Source organism: Myotis nattereri (assembly GCF_964212035.1).
Source record: "Myotis nattereri genome assembly, chromosome: 12".
In the NCBI taxonomy this organism is placed as follows: domain Eukaryota; kingdom Metazoa; phylum Chordata; class Mammalia; order Chiroptera; family Vespertilionidae; genus Myotis; species Myotis nattereri.
Window position 1 is genome coordinate 58,898,296 of NC_138087.1, and position 17,660 is coordinate 58,915,955.

General features: G+C 43.5%; 1 protein-coding gene and 1 long non-coding RNA gene across 2 annotated transcripts; one reads left to right on the forward strand and one right to left on the reverse strand.

Moving 5' to 3' along the window:
- Positions 1-2,893: 2,893 nt before the first annotated feature.
- Positions 2,894-17,420, reverse strand: ALDOB (aldolase, fructose-bisphosphate B). The gene is made up of 9 exons (XM_081103592.1): positions 16,265-17,420; positions 12,154-12,275; positions 11,266-11,477; positions 10,193-10,247; positions 9,159-9,319; positions 7,981-8,064; positions 6,972-7,146; positions 6,366-6,565; positions 2,894-3,426 (listed from the first exon to the last, which is right to left on the reverse strand). Exons 2-9 carry the CDS (start codon positions 12,263-12,265, stop codon positions 3,331-3,333), a joined length of 1,095 nt encoding a protein of 364 aa, XP_080959718.1. The 5' UTR covers positions 12,266-12,275; positions 16,265-17,420; the 3' UTR covers positions 2,894-3,330.
- Positions 12,175-14,037, forward strand: LOC308528086. The gene is made up of 3 exons (XR_013996669.1): positions 12,175-12,239; positions 12,529-12,593; positions 13,970-14,037. It is a non-coding gene; the product is annotated as an uncharacterized lncRNA (long non-coding RNA).
- Positions 17,421-17,660: the final 240 nt, after the last annotated feature.

Sequence of the window (17,660 nt, forward strand, 5' to 3'; positions counted from 1 at the left end):
ATGAGTCCTCAGGCTCTATTGAGCATGGATAATTCACCTGGTACCCTAAAAGTGTGGCAGATATTGTTCTAAGGGCAGGTCCACAATTCTTTATCTGAAAGTCTTGAGGACTTTGCAAATCACACTGGTCTCACCTACTGGTTTTGTGACCTTGAGCAACTTCCTTAGCATACTGGACCCCAGAGGCTGATATTCTCATCGTTACAATCAGCTTATGCTTCTGTTAAATTCACATTATGAATCGTCTCATCTTGTTTTTGTAAAGCATGATGTAGACTCATATGTGAAACTAGGCTCTTCATATCAAGAAGACACATGTCTTTAGATTACTTAATATCTCTCCGTAAAAGTCCTTTAGTCATCTCCCCACAATTCCATATCGCCCTAGTATCTCCATGCCTTCTCTCTTCCTCCTCCTTTCTCATTTTTCCTTTCTCCTCCCTCTTTCCTTTTTTTAAAAAAATATGTTTTTATTGATTTTTCAAGAGAGAAGAAGGGAGAGGGAGAGAGAAAGAAAAACATTAATGAGAGAGAAACATCTATCAGCTGCATCCTGCACGCCCCTACTGGGGATTGAGCCCACAACCTAGGCATGTGCCTTGACCAGGAATTGAACCAGTGACCTCTTGGTACATGGGTTGATGCTCAACCACTGAGCAGCATCAGCTGGGCTCCTCTCCTTTTCCTTACCCCTTTCTTCCCTTCTCTCACCCTCCCTCTTCAGAGCAAAAAACAAACTCTTCTTTTTATTCCTTCCAGTATTTAGTAATTGTTTTGGCTTGTCTTTTGATACTTATGCCTTCAAGGTATTATCTTCTCCCATTGAATTATCAAAGAACTTTCTTACACAATGGCAGTTGCTTTTCTGAGTTCCTTTCCTTGTTAACATCTTGTGATCTCCAACCTAGATGTCCTTACTTCCCTTTCTGTGCCCAGCTATACTGATAGACTGTCTTCCTCACTCCTCAACCTCCAATCAATAGCATTTGTATTACTTGCTTAGCTACCTAAGTTTGTCTATATACAAATGCCTTGGCTACCCTAAAGCTGAAAGTTTTTTTAATTACTTTCAGTGCCTAGTACCAGGTTTTATTTTTAGTGGGTGTTCAACAACTTCTGGAATAAATCTGACAGAATACCGAAATCTAGGAAGCCATTAATATGTCCACTCAGTGACCACACAGTTAATAGAAATTGAAGCCTGTAGCTTCATAACTCTTGTCTTCATATTACCCTGAGTGGAGGAAATTACTTGGCTTGAGGTTTCAAACACATTTGCAGTTCTTTAGTAGGGAAAATATGTCGGATAGTAGCCAGGGAAAATGCATTATATAAATCCTCACCCTCAGTGAAATGTAATTCAGCCTTAACCAAAAGATAGAAATAACTCAGCCTTGATTATAAATTCATGTTCAACCCATAACTGAGTGTCTAAGAGGTTTCTCTACCACAGAGGGCCACTGGTGCTGAGTAAGCTCTAGATAAAAGATTTCTGGCAGAAAAGCTTTGTCACACCAGGTGTTGTGACAAAAGCTTTTAGGACAGCTCAGCACATGGTAAGAGCTCAAGTAGTGGCTGATGGAATGAATGGATGCAATAAGAAATGTAGAAGACCAACTCTGGTGGCAGAGGTATTGAACACTGCCTGTTGCCCACCTTTACCTGCTCCCTGGTTATGTGTACCTTTTAGTAGAAAGAGACCTGAATGTTAATCTCTCAGCTGTACTCCCCCAAAATGTGTGACCATCATCCAGTAATTTAACTGTTCTAGCCTTGGTTTTTATCTTCTGTAAAATGAAAGACTTGGGCTAAATGACCTCTAAGGTAGATTTGAATTGCTCATATGGATATAGTTCCTTGTCTTTAGAAAGTAATGCAGGTACATGGAAATAGCCAAATGTCCTAGAGACACATAATAAGTAATTTCTTATATATATAATTTATAAGTATATAACATATATATTAAATTTATAAATAATTCCTTCCTTACACCCACTACCAGGTCTTTCTCATCGGAAGAAGGCCCTTTGGATTAATTCCATTTTATTCCTCTAAATAATGTGCTTATGCCTCTATTTCTTAATTTATCAACTCCAAGCAATAACATTTACCTTAGTACTCTTCAAGGCAAAGAATTTAGTTTACTTCCTTCTCCTATATTTTAATTATAGGTATTACTCTTGTAATGATTTATATCTATTTCCTTTATTACTTTAGTAGACTTAAAACACTATTTCTTAATCCATCAATTTTAAGCAGAATTCCTGACTCCCCACTAAGTGGATTAGTGCTCCCTTTGCTTTCCTCTATTTCTCCTCCCCTTTGATTTCCCTTCTGTCAGTTAAATCATTATGTCATCCAAAGTTTCAACATTTAAATTCTCTTTTGTAACTATGGTTTTCTGAAAATGGAAAGCCAATCAAGTATAATTATGTGAATATTATTTACTGCAAAAGTAGGCTGTGTGCTTGGCTGTGCAGAGGAACATGTAGTCCTGTCTCATCAAACCTGGGCCATTGAAGAGGAATGCTCAAAGCAGCAAAGTCACATTGATTCTCTCAATAGCCTCCACGTGTTTCTCAAAATCAGTTCACATTTTAGCTTCAAATTATACTAAATGGCTTTCATTTTGGGGGAGCCTCAAACTTGAAATCTAGAGTGGTCATTCTCAAACTTGGCTCCACATGGAATCATCAAAGGAGCTTTAAGAAACCCTGGTATTTAGAGGATCCCACATCAAGTGTTTGATTTAATTGGGCTCAGGTAATTCCAATGAGTAGCCAAAGTTGAGGACCCTAAACCATAACATCAATCACGTCTAGTAGAGTCAAAGGTAATGAAATATACTGAGTCCTTTGAAAACAGGAGCAAAAAGTAAAACCCAACACCAACTGAAGGTTTATAGCTTATTTTATTTTCTTTTTGTCACAGCTGTCTCTTTCATAACCTACCACGCCTAAGATCATTTCATAAGATGCACTTCTCTGCCCTCAGCTTCTGAGACGTTTCACTCAGTCGTCGTTATTTGGATGGAGAGCAGATTTCGTTTTAAAGTCTATTCTTTTCTTAGGTGGAGACTCTGGGTCATGGGCAGCAGGAAGTGTGGCAAGGAAACCGCCGTGTGAAATTTCATCAAATCCTTGATATTTGGACTTAAGTTTCAATAACTGATTTTTTTTCCCCTTGTGTCTAAGAATTTAACATGTATTGTGTTTCCGGTACTTCAATCTAATTTGGTCTGAATTCCAGGGTCAGTCACAAGGTGGTTGTTCCCTTTTAGCCCTCTTCCCAAGACACCTCAAAGGCTGGAGCCAGCCGACCTTTCTGTTTCTAGTAGGTATAGTTGGCTGTGAAGAGCGACTGGGTGGACGCAGCACCAGAAGAGCCCATGGAAGTATACTTGCCTTTGGCTGCCTGGCAGTTAGCCTAAAAAACAAGGGTGACAGAGGAGGCGGAGTTAGAACAAACACAACCATGTGCTTCAGCCTCTCATTTGAAACCAGCGACACCTTCATTTCGACATTTCCCCCCTTACATTGATTTGGCAGAATATGGAGTATTGCGGCTGATATCATTCCCCTCCTTTTGTAACATGTTATCTCCTTTATCCCAGTTTTCTGAGCATTTCTTTGGCAAGACTGAAGTTTGTGTCAGTTACTGGGAAAGTCTCTTTTTTTATATATTTTATTGATTTTTTACAGAGAGGAAGGGAGAGGGATAGAGAGTCAGAAACATCAATGAGAGAGAAACATCGACCAGCCGCCTCCTGCACACCCCCCACTAGGGATGTGCCCACAACCAAGGTACATGCCCTTGACCAGAATCGAACCTGGGACCCTTGAGTCTGCAGGCCGACGCTCTATCCACTGAGCCAAACCGGTCAGGGTGGGAAGGTCTCTTTTTAGTACCAACAATAGTGCAACAGCAGTACTAGAAATTAAACTTGAGAAACTTCTCACTAGTATTGGAGTGGGGATTTCAGGCTTAACAATGGGGAAGCTTGGAATACCTGTGAAAGTTGTCTGCTAAGAAATTGACTAGATATATGGCCAAGCATCATTTTTTAAAATTTCCCATTTTTTACTTATATTTGACCACAAGAACATGTAATTTTATATAGTTGTTATCACAGTATCATTTGATCCCCTGTGTAAATTCCAATTAAAGTTGAGTTCAGGATTATAAAACCTATAATAATATTCAAATGCCACTCTTCAAGTCACTGTTGCTATTGTTTACTCTCTCCAGGACTTATTTCTTCATCTACAGTAATTTTCAACATGTGTTTCATGAACCTAAGCAAGTGTAATAACTGGAAATCCTGTAGCTTGACCCCAGACCCTCGGGATCAGAAACTCAGTGGCCGGGGCCCAGCAATCTGGGTTTTAACAAGCCCACCAGGTGATTCAGATGTAGGCACTAGTTTGAGAACCACGTCTCAGACGATAAACTCGGCTTTCCTTCTTTGGTGTGGATTGGCCCCTGGCCCTTACTTTCATAGTCCCTCCATCATATCAGCTACATCTCAACTCAACAGCTACACGCCAGCACGGCCATACCCAGCTCTCCATCATCATAAGGTAAAGCACTACCTCTTACAATCTCACACCCCTCTTATGCCCCAATTTCCCTGGGGACTTCCTTTCCTTTAGTGCTTCATGGCCAAACCTCTGGTGAACTCTTCATTTCTTGCCCAGCCTTCTCTGTGATCAGCAAGCTACATAAGGCCATCACTCAAATTCAGCACTCTTCCATCTCCTTATTAAACTTTTACTCTTTTCTCCTGCTATTCCCATTTCGGTTGACCTGAATCTTCCTGCATGCTTAAGAGAACTGTCAGGAAATTTTAGGATCTAAGTTAATGTACCACAGACTCATTCTCCTTTCAGCTGCACTTTGCCTAATAAGCTTGGACATCACATCTGGTCAATTTCCCAGCTGATGATTTCAACAGCTATTCCAAGCTCCTCCACTGTTAAGATTGAAATACAGTGGGGCCTTGACGAGTTTAATTCGTTCCGAGACCGAGCTCATTAACTCAAATTACTCTGTCAAGTCAGTCAATGCAAAAAATAGGCTGAGAGACAGCTGGTATCTCAAAAAACTCGTTAGTCGGGACACTTGTTAAGTCAAGGCCCTACTATATCTGTTCCTGTCTCACTCTCAACAGATGCCCTCAACTGCAGTAAGCAATCAACCATTACCTCTCTTTATCTCAACAGATCCGATTTCAACCCATTCTCTCTTCTTTGATGTCTCTCCCCTTCTTTCTAAGACCAACTTTGACAACTGCGTTAACATTTAGTTTCATGTCATCCTATTTCCTCTAAGCCCTTGTCCTCTCCATGATCTCCACTCTCCTCATCTTCACTCTGTCCTCTGGCTTTCTTTTTCTAATGGGTAGAAATGATATCACTTTGTGGGTTTGATTTGCATTTCCCTGGTGATTAGAGATGCTGAGAATCTTCTCATGTATTTATTGCCATTTGTACTTCATCAAAGGAGAAGTGTCTATTCGAGTCCTTTGCCCATTTTTTTAACTGGGTTGTTTCCATTTTTGTTACTGAGATGGATAATAAAATCTTATCACCTATCAGATTTACAAATATGTTCATTCGTTCTATAAGGTGTCTTTTCACACTCTTGATAGTGTTCTTTACATCTAAGTATACCAAGCTCTCTCCTACTTGGCTAAGCTCTAAGCTCCCTAAAGGCAGTGGCTGATCTGCTTTATTCACCCTGGTCCTTGGCTCATAATAGGTGTTCAAAAGGAATGGTTACTAGTTGAATAAAATAATTTTTGTACTCATTTCTCCTGGTAACCTTTCTAGGTTTTCTCCTGACAAACTTCTTGAATATGCACTTTTTTTCTTCTCTCTCTATTGAAACTATTTTATTGAGGGTCACTGATAATCACCTATGCCCATCTCTGCCTTCTCTGAGCCTCTATTCTGAATCTCTCTGAAGTGTGTTGTTACTGACCCCTTGAAATTTTTTTCCCTTTGTTCTTAGAATCCTTGGTTCATCCTATCATATTATTGCTGCTTGTTAGAGTGGCTTCTCTTCTTCATCTTCCCAAAACGAAAGGTGTCCCGGTTCAGTCCTTATCCCTCTTATATTTCCTCTGAAGTGTCTCTGTGGAAATTGTCCTTCAATCTGTCATCAGCTATGCACACAGTGTGGATAACTCAAAACTCTCTCTAGCCCTCACCTTCCTATTGAGCTCCAATGCCACTTTTTCAAATACCCAGTGGACATTATCTGGAGATACCTTCATGGGCTGAGAAAGCAAAGTTTTCCCATATGACAGAACCAGGCCCCAAGTGTCCACTTGATCAAGTACATAAGAGGTAGTAGCATCTTACCACAGCCCGCTTCATAAAAGCCTCCTGTGTCGCCTTCTTGTTGGCAGCCTTGCCACCCCAAGCAGCCAGTGCACTGGCCTGCAGGGCCCGTCCATAAGAGAAACTTAGTTTCCAGGGCTTGGGGAGAGGGCAAAGGTTGATAGCATTGAGGTTGAGGGTAGCATCCTCTTCACTCATGCCACCAGACAAAAAGCAGATGCCTAGAAGGGGAGAAACCACTCCACTCAGTTAGTCCCAGCTTGTGGACCCAGCTTGAGAAAGCAAGCAATGGGCCTATAAGGAATGTAATGTTTCAATCTTTTCTCTGCTTGATTGCATGGGGCTGGGTCGGGGATATTAATTTTCCCTTGTTGAGGCTAGTTGGGCTAGGGGTACAAGGGCTTTCATAAGTAAGGAGGGAGGTGAAATGTTGAGGAAAGCAATGGATCATGTGCATGTGGGCAGACTCAGGATATGTGGTATCACAGAGTGTGAGGGGAAGTGCTGCTGCCTGTGAGATGGCAGGGGTCTGTTTCATGGGTAGAAGACCCCGGACAAACAAAATGCTTGTGGAACTTCAAAGGCCAAGGGCCAAGACCTGGAGTTAGAGATGAAGGAAAGCCTTACCAGGCACAGCAGCAGGAACGGTACGGTGGAGAGCGGTGACAGTGGCCATGGCCACTTGCTCTGGAGTATACTTCTTGGTGCAGGCATGTCCAGCGGTCACCATGTTGGGCTTCAGCAGGGTGCCCTCTAGGTACACATGATGGTCGTTCAGGGCCTTGTACACAGCAGCCAGGACCTGAAGGATAAGAGATCCAAACAGATGAAACCCAGAGCCAGACTTAGAGTCACCTGCCCTTGGCACTTTTATGCTGCACGGATGCAGGATGAAGGAATTGTCGTATGTGGCTTGGCCAAAGCTTCCCAACCAGCCCCCAGGCCTCATCAGGGCAAGGTATTGCAAACCACAGCCACTGAGCACAGCCAAGCTGGCCTGTACCTGCCATCCCTACTCTAGCTGCCTACTGCATGTCTGCTGGCATGGCTGCTTCCCCTCACTCCTTCCTTCCCATCACTCCCTTTGGTCAGTGGAGACTGCCTGGATTTAGTTAGTTGGGGACATCTAAATTGGCCTCCATTCTCCTTCCCCTTAGATGCTAAGCGGTCATAAACACATACACTTCAGACACAGAAGTGCTTTCAGATCTCATTTTAGTCCACCTAATTTTGTCAAGGAAAACACTGAGGTCAGGGTACACTATGTCTCTCCCTCTCTTGCAGATATGCTGTGACTAATTTAGAAAGTCACAAGTAGACAAATTACTTTCTAATCGCATGTGTTTTATGTAAGCCTCATTTTATTTTAAAATTTCTTAATTTACACCTAATGGAACTGAGGCCGCACAAGTAGATACATGGATTCTCAAGGCCTAGTCTCGGTACTGCAAGTCCTGTGCTTTTTTCATAAGGAGCATACCATGTACCCAAAAGTGGTAGGTTTGCTAATACCTCCTTACCGTCTCAATGCTACATAATGATGCCGACTGAGAATATTTCTCATATAGCAGCTGATATATGTTAAGTAATAGCTGTTACTTAAAAGCAAGGTTTTTCAACTAGGATTTGGACTTACCTTCTCAGTAACATATTGGCAGTGTTCCATGTCATGGTCTCCATCAGGAATTACCTCTGGTTCAACAATAGGTACCAGCCCGTTCTAAAAAGGAAAAAGGAGAGAAAGAGTGAAGCTCTGCTCACGGGGATCCTTTCCTTAAGAGATTATTCAACAGTTGAGGTTGGTATAAAATGAAGCCCTTTTGGAGAAATATCATGTAAGTGACTCAAAGGCAATGCAAAGAAATTTAATGAGATATCTAGTGAGCATGGCTTAGCCAAAAAAGAATAGTGAGATTAAAAAGAAAGAAAGGGCCATAGTCAGTTTGGCTCAGTGGATAGAGCATTGGCCTGCGGACCTAGGGTCTCAGGTTCAATTCTGGTCAAGGTCAAGGTCAAGGGCATGTATCTTGCACATTGATATGTCTCTCTATTTTTCTCCCTCTCTTCCACTCTCTCTAAAAATCAATGGAAAAATATCCTTGAGTGAGGATTTTTTAAAAAAAAATTAAAAAAGGAAGGAAGGAAGGAGAAAAGAAAGGAAGAAAAATTTTTCTGGGAATGGGGAAAAATAAAAACAAACTCCTAATTTCTAGGTCTTATTCTAGAAACTACTCCAGCTACTTCAGAAACTAGCTGTCACCCTTTTAGAGCAGTCAAGCTTAAATCACTAAGAAAGATGCCTCTTGTGTGGGTTAAGTAAGGAATTCAAGAAGTGTTTACAATTCTGATTGGGAATCTCCAGGTGCCCACAACTCAGCACCCATACAATAAAATCAGACTAAATTGGATCCCAGAGACACGTCAACACATGTTGGAAACTTTAGCATCAAGTCTCCATCCTCCATAAAATTATGTGGACTGGATCAGAGCTATCACCCTTGACCTGGGGGCCTCAGAGGATCTTGTCTTGGACATGGTGGAACACAGGCAAGCAAGTGCCCTGGCCTCAAAAGCCTGACCACTTGGAAGAAGAACAGCAGTTGAGGGTATCTGCCGTTTGGGTCTTCCTAGCTGGCTTGTGCAGCCACATCTTTCCCTACCACACGCGGCTACAGCAGAAGCAATGAAAATGCCACCAGGATAGACTGGCAGGGGGAGAAGAGGGTTCATGTGTGGATATAGTAAAATTAGAAAGATAGGCTCTAAAGATAGCACTCCCCTACTGTTTTTTAGCCCAAGGGGAAGCCTGAGCACCTGCTGGCAGATGCTGGCGTAGCGAGCCAGGGCGTTGGCATTTTCCTGGATAGCAAGGGCGGATGGACACTGGTTGTCAATCCTCAGCACAGCACGCCACTTCCCAAAGTCAACACCGTCTTTCTTATACTGAGCACAGCGCTGAGAAAGGCCATCGAGCCCTGTAAGTCACAAAAGAGAGAATGGCTTCTTTGTGGCCCTGTCCCTGATCCCTGGGGCCGATAAAGTGAAGGAGTGCTCCCTTGGCTTAGCTTCCAGTCAGCAGAGCTTGAGAGCCAAAAACAACCAGATAGGTAAACATGGGTCCCAACACTGAGCCAAGAGACCTGGATTTAATAAATATATTTTGACGCACATAAGAATAGAGGGAATGAATATTTGATTGGTATATTTGCTATGTTCCAGGAATGATTCTATGCATTTTGCACTCCATTTCTCATTTAGTCATCATAACAACCGTAATAGCTAATATTATACTCATTTTACAGATGTGGATAACCAGGCTCCGAGAGGTTGAGTGACTTGACTAAGTTTGCATAGTGAGAGTGATGGAGCTGGGATTCAAATTCTGTGTAGCTAACCCAGTGTTGTGGTTTATACTTGTCTACTTGGGCAGTGAAGTACCTAGCAAAATGATCTAAGTCATAAGTGATGGAACCAGGATTCACACCCAGGTATGTCCAGTCCCAAAGCCTGGGACCATTACTCTCTACTGGTGCTGGATTTTTTCTCTAAAAATAATATTCCCAGGGACAGAGTGTCTTCTCTGTGCAACACACTGTGGTAAGTCCTTTATATATATTGTTTAATTTAATCTTCAAAGCTATTCTGCAACGCAGATATTGTTATCCCCTAGAATTTCCACAGAACACTTAAGTGACTAACCAGAGGTCACACAGTTCTCAACTAGAGGAGCTCGGATTGAAAATCAGGTGCATGTGGCTTTAATCCCCATGTGATATTGGTAATTTATTTTCACTTACTCATTTCCAGCATATATTGGCATGATTCACATCAGTGGGCAGTATCCTTACCTTGAATGGTGGTTTCCTTGTTTGTTCCTGCAAGTGGAGCAGTTCCTTGGTCCAACTGTGAATTAAATAATTAACAAGTAATTAGCAGGTGTCAGGTATCCCAGTAAATAAAACACCAGCAGAGCCCCTGGTGCTGACTAAGTAGTTCCCATCTTTCACAAATCAAGGAGTTCAGTTAGGAAAATGGATTAGCCATCTGGAAGGACACAACAGAAAGACACAACAGTCCATAGCAGAAGGGACGTTACCTGGAAGGGACAATGTAAGAGGGTCAAGGTCAACCCTAAGAGGATGGAAAGCACAGGCCTGGAGCTTGGGAAGGAAGAAGTAATCTGATAGCACTAGGAATACTAGTATAGAGGTTCTGTATAAGAGCAGCATCCCTTAAATTATTCATTCATTTATTCAAGAGACATGGTGGAGCACCTTCATATCGTAGGTACTGTGTTATTACAGGAGATGAAGAGAATAGGATGCAGCCTCTACTCTCCGCAGAGCAAAGGCTAAGTTCATGAGCCCGAGAGGTGGACAGTCTGGGCTCAAACGGCCTCCAATTTTGCCTTGCTGCGGGCAAGTTATGTCACCCTTGTAATTCCACTTTCTCACCTCACCTCTAAAATAAGGAGAATAACTGAGTCAGCCTCCAGAGGTTGTCAGGAGGATTAAATGAGTCCCTGGAGGTCTAAGCAGTTATTGAATACTTTACTCTTGTGCAGTATTGGAAGACCTAGTTAAAGATAGAATAGTGAGTGCTTTCATAATCACAGCTATCATGCTCTGAATAATAATTTTGTGACTGGGACTGTTTTTAAAACACATTTCCTCCTTATAAGAATCTTATGAGGTAGGTACTATTATTCCCATGTTAGAAATGAGGAAATTGAGACACTAAGAGATTTAGTACCTTGTAGAAAATGGTTGAAAGAAGAGGGCATGGGAGGAAAAGTCTAGAAGAGGATCAGTTCTCAGGGGAAGGTGTGATGGAAAGCAGATGATGAGACATGTTCCGAGTGCTGGCCCTGCCACAGCCCCTGGGCTGGGCACTTAGAGGTGAAGGGAGTGCAAGGACTCACCTTGATCCCCACCACGATGCCCTTTTCCTTAAGGATGTTTCTGAACAGCTTGCCCTGGCTGTCCTTCTGGTAGAGGGTCTCATGGAACAGGATCACGCCCCCGATGCTCTGGCTAACAGAGTTGTCCACGGTGAAGAGGATTTCACGGAACTGCCGTCGGTTCTCTTCTGTGTTCTCCACGTTGATCCTCTGCAGGCGGTTTCCCATGGTGCCTATGGGTGGGCGGGCAAAGGCAGTGTAAGGAGCCAGCCCGGCTTTCCTCCCCACGATCAGAACTCCTGCCTCTTTTTTGTCTCCTTTGGCTGCTGGGCAGGAAGAGGACGGGCTGGGCATGTCTGAGTCAGGGAAGCCACCAGTGGGTCCAGGTGGTAGCTAAGGCCCTCCAGCCTCTCCCCAGCCTCTCTGGTTCAGCCCTCAATCTGACTGTTGACTTCTCTGGCTTTTATCGTTTCCTGGTGGCGTGCGGGCCCGCCACAGCTCTCCTTTTTACCTTTTCAGGCTTACTTAGACACAAGCGCTTCCCTGTGCCAGATGTGGACACTTCCTTGCCTCTCTGCCCTTCCCTGGCTGACTTCTTATTAGCAGCAGCAGGCTGTGTAACTGACCGCATTCTGGTTACTGAATTCCTGGTCTTGCTATAGCCTGAATTCCAATGTCCTCTGGCAAGGGGCCTCAAAATGGAAGGCTGAGTCTCTGTCTTAGGTTTTCAGAAATCTGCCAACTAGAATGACAGGACCCCAAAGGTCTCTGCTTCCTAAGCCTTCTGTTCCCACTCCTGTGTGCATAAGCCTTTACTCGTCTGAGAGGAAAGAAAACATGGATATCAAGTTGCCTTTGCGAAGTGTAGAAACAAGAGTATGCTTGTTGTATGATGCTTCTCGCACTCACCTACAGACTCATCGGCAGCCAGGATCCCCTTCCCATTAGCAACGATGCGCTGGGCGATTTCTGAGAGCTCCTTCTTCTGGTCTGCGGTGAGGGCTGGGAATTTGTGGGCCATGGTGACAGGTCTGGAAAAGAGTGCAGGAGAGTCCTGAACAAAACTGAGGGTGGATCAGATGGACTCATGACTAAGGCAGCTGGGTGTGCAGTCTAGCCCTACAGGCCCTCTGCCATTTCTGGCCCGTTTCTACAAGTGCACAAACAAATGAGGTCTGGGAGGGAGGGTGTTTTCGCCCTTAGCCTAAGCAGTTGCAGTTAGCCATAATGGATGAAGGGGGGAGGGTACATGTTCATGGTGATGCTAAATAGAATGCCTTCCAGGGCACCTTTGGGATGACTGTTCCTGAGACTGAACCAGCTCGTTAGTGACACATCGCATCTGACAGGTAGATGGCACTGCAGTAATTGATTCTCTACTTCATGGATTTCTGGTGCCATCAGGTACCCTAGATGGCTTGAGGCCAGGACAGTGAGGCTTTTGGCCTGTGTGGCCATTCTCTACTTTGTTCTGTTAGTCTATAGCCCACCAGACTATTCTCCAGGCAATACTCTTGAGAAGAGAGACCACCACTTGGACTTGAAGCTAACATTTCTTCAGCATTGGGATCTACAAGGTGGCGTGCAAGCTTCCTTTTTTCCTGTATTCAAACACCTATGAGACCACTTGAGGCCAATGGGTAGAGTTTTTCTAAGTGCCTCTGGGCTGGAAATTCCCAGGGCCCAAGGGTGCTGAAGTCATGGGGTAATCCCTGTCCCAATAATTCTCAGTTTCACTGCTTTAATGAAGGGAGATTGGCAGTGGGCCTCTGAAGGGGATCACTGCACCTGTTCAGCTGCCACTTTGACTAGTCTTAAAAAATGCAACCTCACAGGGCTCTTTTTATCTTATATGTTATAAGAAGTGATTTTGCATAGGATGAGCTATCCAAAAGGACAAACCATAGTGAAGATTATCTTGAGCCATTTCCTATCCAATCCTATGGCCTCCTCTCCCCCTCATACACTCATACACAAATAGTGCAATAATAGTAGCAAATTATCATTGACTGCCAAGCACTCTGCTACTTGCTTTGCATGCACTATATAATTTATGCCTCACAATAATCCCAGAAGGCAGCTGGAATTCCCTCCTTCCCATATAATAGATAAAGAAAGAATATAAGAGTGTTTGATTTGTCCAAAGACAAATAGCTAATAAGACACAAAGTTGGGATAAGGGACAGTACTCCTTTATTTCAAGGGAAGAGTGAGCTTGGTGAAAGGAATCAGCCTTAGATGGCTCTAATGTCCTTGAGGACACCCTCAGAATACTTGGTGATGATACCCTCAAGGTACCCCAAATCCTTGGACTGTAGATCATTATCCCCCCACCACTGACATTACCAATTCATAAGCATCTGACACACACACACACGTTTGCTGCTAGTAGAGCAAATAGACCTGGTTCAAGGACAAGCTCTGCCTCCACTGGTTGGGACCATGGGCAAAGCGGTAATTTCTGAGTCTGAGTTTATTATGGATTAAATGGCAGTAATATCTGCTCTGGTTGTCTCATTGCCAAATGGATCACCTGTGACCCACAAGCACTCTACTCGTTGTGTTTGCTCAAAATAAATTTGTCGAATTGCATGATAAACATGAAGATACTTTATAAAGCATTATGAAAATGTAAGCTATTATTATTATTTCTTTTTTGACTGTTAAAATAGAACTACCTAAGGGACTTCCATGTTTCTATTTGTCACCAAGCTATTTTCTTCAGGCCGAGTGTGCTGACTCAACCAGAAAAACCAAGAGAGGAAAGGTCGAAGCAACCCAAATCTGTTTATGGGAAGTTAAACTTCTACTGAAGGTTTAAAGGTCTGTACCACATCAGCGCAAATGTTACCCGTCTGTTAATCATAAATCAGGGTCACAGGCCAACGTCCACCACCGGGGACAGGAGGCCGGCGGGAGTGGGAATGGCAGAGCGTGATCTCTCTGCCCCTGGCCTCTGCTCACTGAGGTCTCAAGTCAACATTTTTTAAAAAATAGATTTTATTGATTTTTTACAGAGAGGAAGGGAGAGGGATAGAGAGTTAGAAACACCAATGAGAGAGAAACACCGATCAGCTGCCTCCTGCACACTCCCTACTGGGTATGTGCCCGCAACCAAGGTACATGCCCTTGACCAGAATCGAACCTGGGACCCTTGAGTCCGCAGGCTGATGCTCTATCCACTGAGCCAAACCGGTTAGAGCTCAAGTCAACATTTTTTAAAGTGCAATTGGAAGTTGTTCACATTATATTATTAAGTGAAAAAAATCCAGTTTCAGAGAAGCATGCAATACATAATATCATTCTTTTAAAATTAAAAACATGGTATACACACATACTGTCTGTATGTCTATATAAACAGGGAAGAACCACCCTGGGGCTACCCCTAGGGAATGAGATGGGGTGGAATGACTCATATTTCCCTGTTTAAACGTTTTCATGTTGGATTTCTTACTAAACAGGGTTACACATTACTTAATTTATTATATGTAATAAATTAACTGGTGATATATGTCTAAATCTGGGAGAAGGTTGTGAGTTTGTACATATATGAACAGAAGGTAACCACGGAAAAGCAGAGCTGCAAGTGACCTCGGAGCACCCTGAATCAGCCCTGCCAACGTGAGAAACGAGGAGACAGCGGCCCAGGAAGAATATGTCTGATGCCCCCTCTAAGTTGTGATGTTTAGGCTTATAAATCACATCCTATTGGTGTACGACTTGGAATCCCAATTTCCAATCCTTCTCAGCAAAATAACAGAAGGAACCCTACAGTGCGACTCTGTCTGACTCCCTAGGAGAGGTTCTATGGAAAGATAATAATTTATGAAATATGAATATTCAACTTCTGGAGAAATATAAGGCAGTGGAGAGTCTATTTGCTTCTCCATGTGCAAGGCAGTTGGATTTGCAAGAAGACAGACACCAGGGGCTTATTCTTTGGAAGCCTGTGCTGGCCAGGCACTGGGAGCAGCACTTTTATGTACGGATGGAAGATGCTCACAGCCTCATCCCCCATCCCAATGCCACCGTGGCAAGACAGTGGGATGCTCTGCCAGCCTGAACCCTGATGCCTGTGAACACACCTGCAGCAGCCCAGAGAGAGGGTTGCTCTTTCCTCTAAACTGGCAAGGAACTCCTAGCAGCTATGCCCCATTCCCCGGCCTGGCACCTCAGGTCCAGCCTGGGCCTGGGTCTTCCCCAGAGACACCTTGGCCAACACAATGATGGCAGCAGGGTCCCAACTGGCTAATGGAGCCCCAGGCCACCATTTAGAGTCAAGTTTATTTTAAAAGGCAACATATCTTCACAACATGCCTCTTTTGTTTTGTTTTTTTTGCTTGTTTTTTTTTTTTTTTTTTTTCAGAGAGTGGAACAAATACACCTAAAGACATTGGTTCCAAATATCTTAAGCTGTAGCGCCTTCGAGGTGCTTGGTGCCAGTAGAAAAGACTGTAGACAGCATCAAACCAGTGGAAGGTTTGAGACTTTATAATCAGATGACAACGCTGCTCTGTGAGGTCTCCAAGCCCGTTCCACTTTCTCATCGGAGCAGTGGATGAAGGCCAAGGGCAGCACACGTCGGAGTCCATTTCTGTGACAAAGAAACTGCAGTGCTAACACTGGTCCGTGTGGGAAGAGAATGAAGGAAGTGACAGAAGGTGACAGATACGTAAATAAATCATCAAAATAAGCAGTGGTTGTGGAAAGAGTAGAAATGAGCCGGCATCTCAAACACTGAGTAGAACCTAACCCAATGGGTTCATTCAAGTTGTCTTTCCCAGGCCAAGACCCAAAAGAGCCCTCAAACAGGTAACACTGGTAACAGCAGCAATCTTGAGCAGTTTGCTGCCAGGAAAGGTGTGAGGAAAAACAAACGTTTCAGCAGATCATGGTGTTTTCAGCCACCATCCTGTTTTTCCTGAAAACAAAAGCAAACAAACTTTCCCCTCCACAAGCTTTCATTAACCCCTTAATCCCGGGTGCCGTCCAAGTAGACAAAAGAAGTTCTTTTACTTACAATGTGTGAGCAGAGCGTCCTCTTAGAGATCAGAAGCCGTGGGTGAGGCAGCAGCTGCCAAATAGGACGAATCTTTGGGAACACTCAGCTTTTATAGATTTCTCATCCAAGTTGTGTGGTGTGTGTGTGTGTGTTTTTTTCCTTTTGCCCTCCCCTTACCGCCTTGGCCTGGTGGGGAGGTTCTTATCGAATACCTCTGATTGGCTCATAAACAGCCAGTCCTCCTAATCATGCTCACATACTCTGTATGCATAGGATGTTAAAGCTACAAGGGCTTTCTGCAGACCATGTAGTTCTTACTCCAGACTCTTCGATTGACTGGTGAAGACACCAAGGCACAGAGGATTAGGGGATTTCCTCAACGTCAAACAGCTAATGCATGGCTGAGCTCTAGAATTCACGAAGGGAAGTTGGGAAGAATGTTAGCTTAGCTCCATCACTTAAAAAAATACACGACCTTGGTCAAGGTGGTCTTTATTTCTCTGAGCCTTACTTTTCCCCTCTGTAAAGTGGAATCACAACTTTACCAGAGCATTCTGTAGGTTTGTAAAGCGCCTGCTGGATGCATTCCTTTTGGGCACCCCTTCCTTGTGCCCCCAAACCAAGCTGGGCTCCCTAGGGTTTTTAAAGCCGAACACACTGTCTTTATTTTCATTCTTTCTTAAATTTTACAGTTTTGTCTTAAAGCTGGTAAAGACTAGAATAAAACTCAAAGTGACTGATCTAAGTCATCATCTCCCCTTGATATGGCACTGTCCGGGTATGGGTCCATTCCACAGCTTTTCTCTTGAGCATTAAAGCAAAATCCAAGTCAAGAGAAGGTAAATAAAAACACTATGTGCTTCCTGAAATAATGAATGAAGCAAATAAATCTTATGGGGAAATCTAAAAACAATGAAATGACCCTGATCCTGGGAAAGTATAAATTCTCAGGAATATATTTCTTTGGGATAATTCATAAAGTGGGGGGAGGTGGAGTCAAAGTGCTCAATGGTATTGAGTGTGACATTAGAATTTATGAGTGAACAAGTGAAGTGTCAATGAAATGAAGGAAAAGGTATCGGAGAACTAGGGTGTCTAAATAGCGTTTAGGGTCAGGTAGGTTCTAAAAGTGGGTAGTGTTAAACATCGACTGTGATTATTAAAGGAAATTGAATGTTCGAAACACAAAATCGAGGCTCATTTGTCTGGGGAAGCCTTGGCCACGGCCTGTTCTAAGGATAGTGGAGGGCGAGGCCAGGTAAAGCTGCCATCAGCACTCCTGAATCCACTTGCTGCCCAAAGGCGTACTTTCTGGTTTCCCATCTCCACCGGGTGCTCATTCAAGCACCTCGTGCTTGGTTGATCAGGTCAAGATGACCCAATCCGGGGGGGAGGTTTCATCAGGTTTTATTTT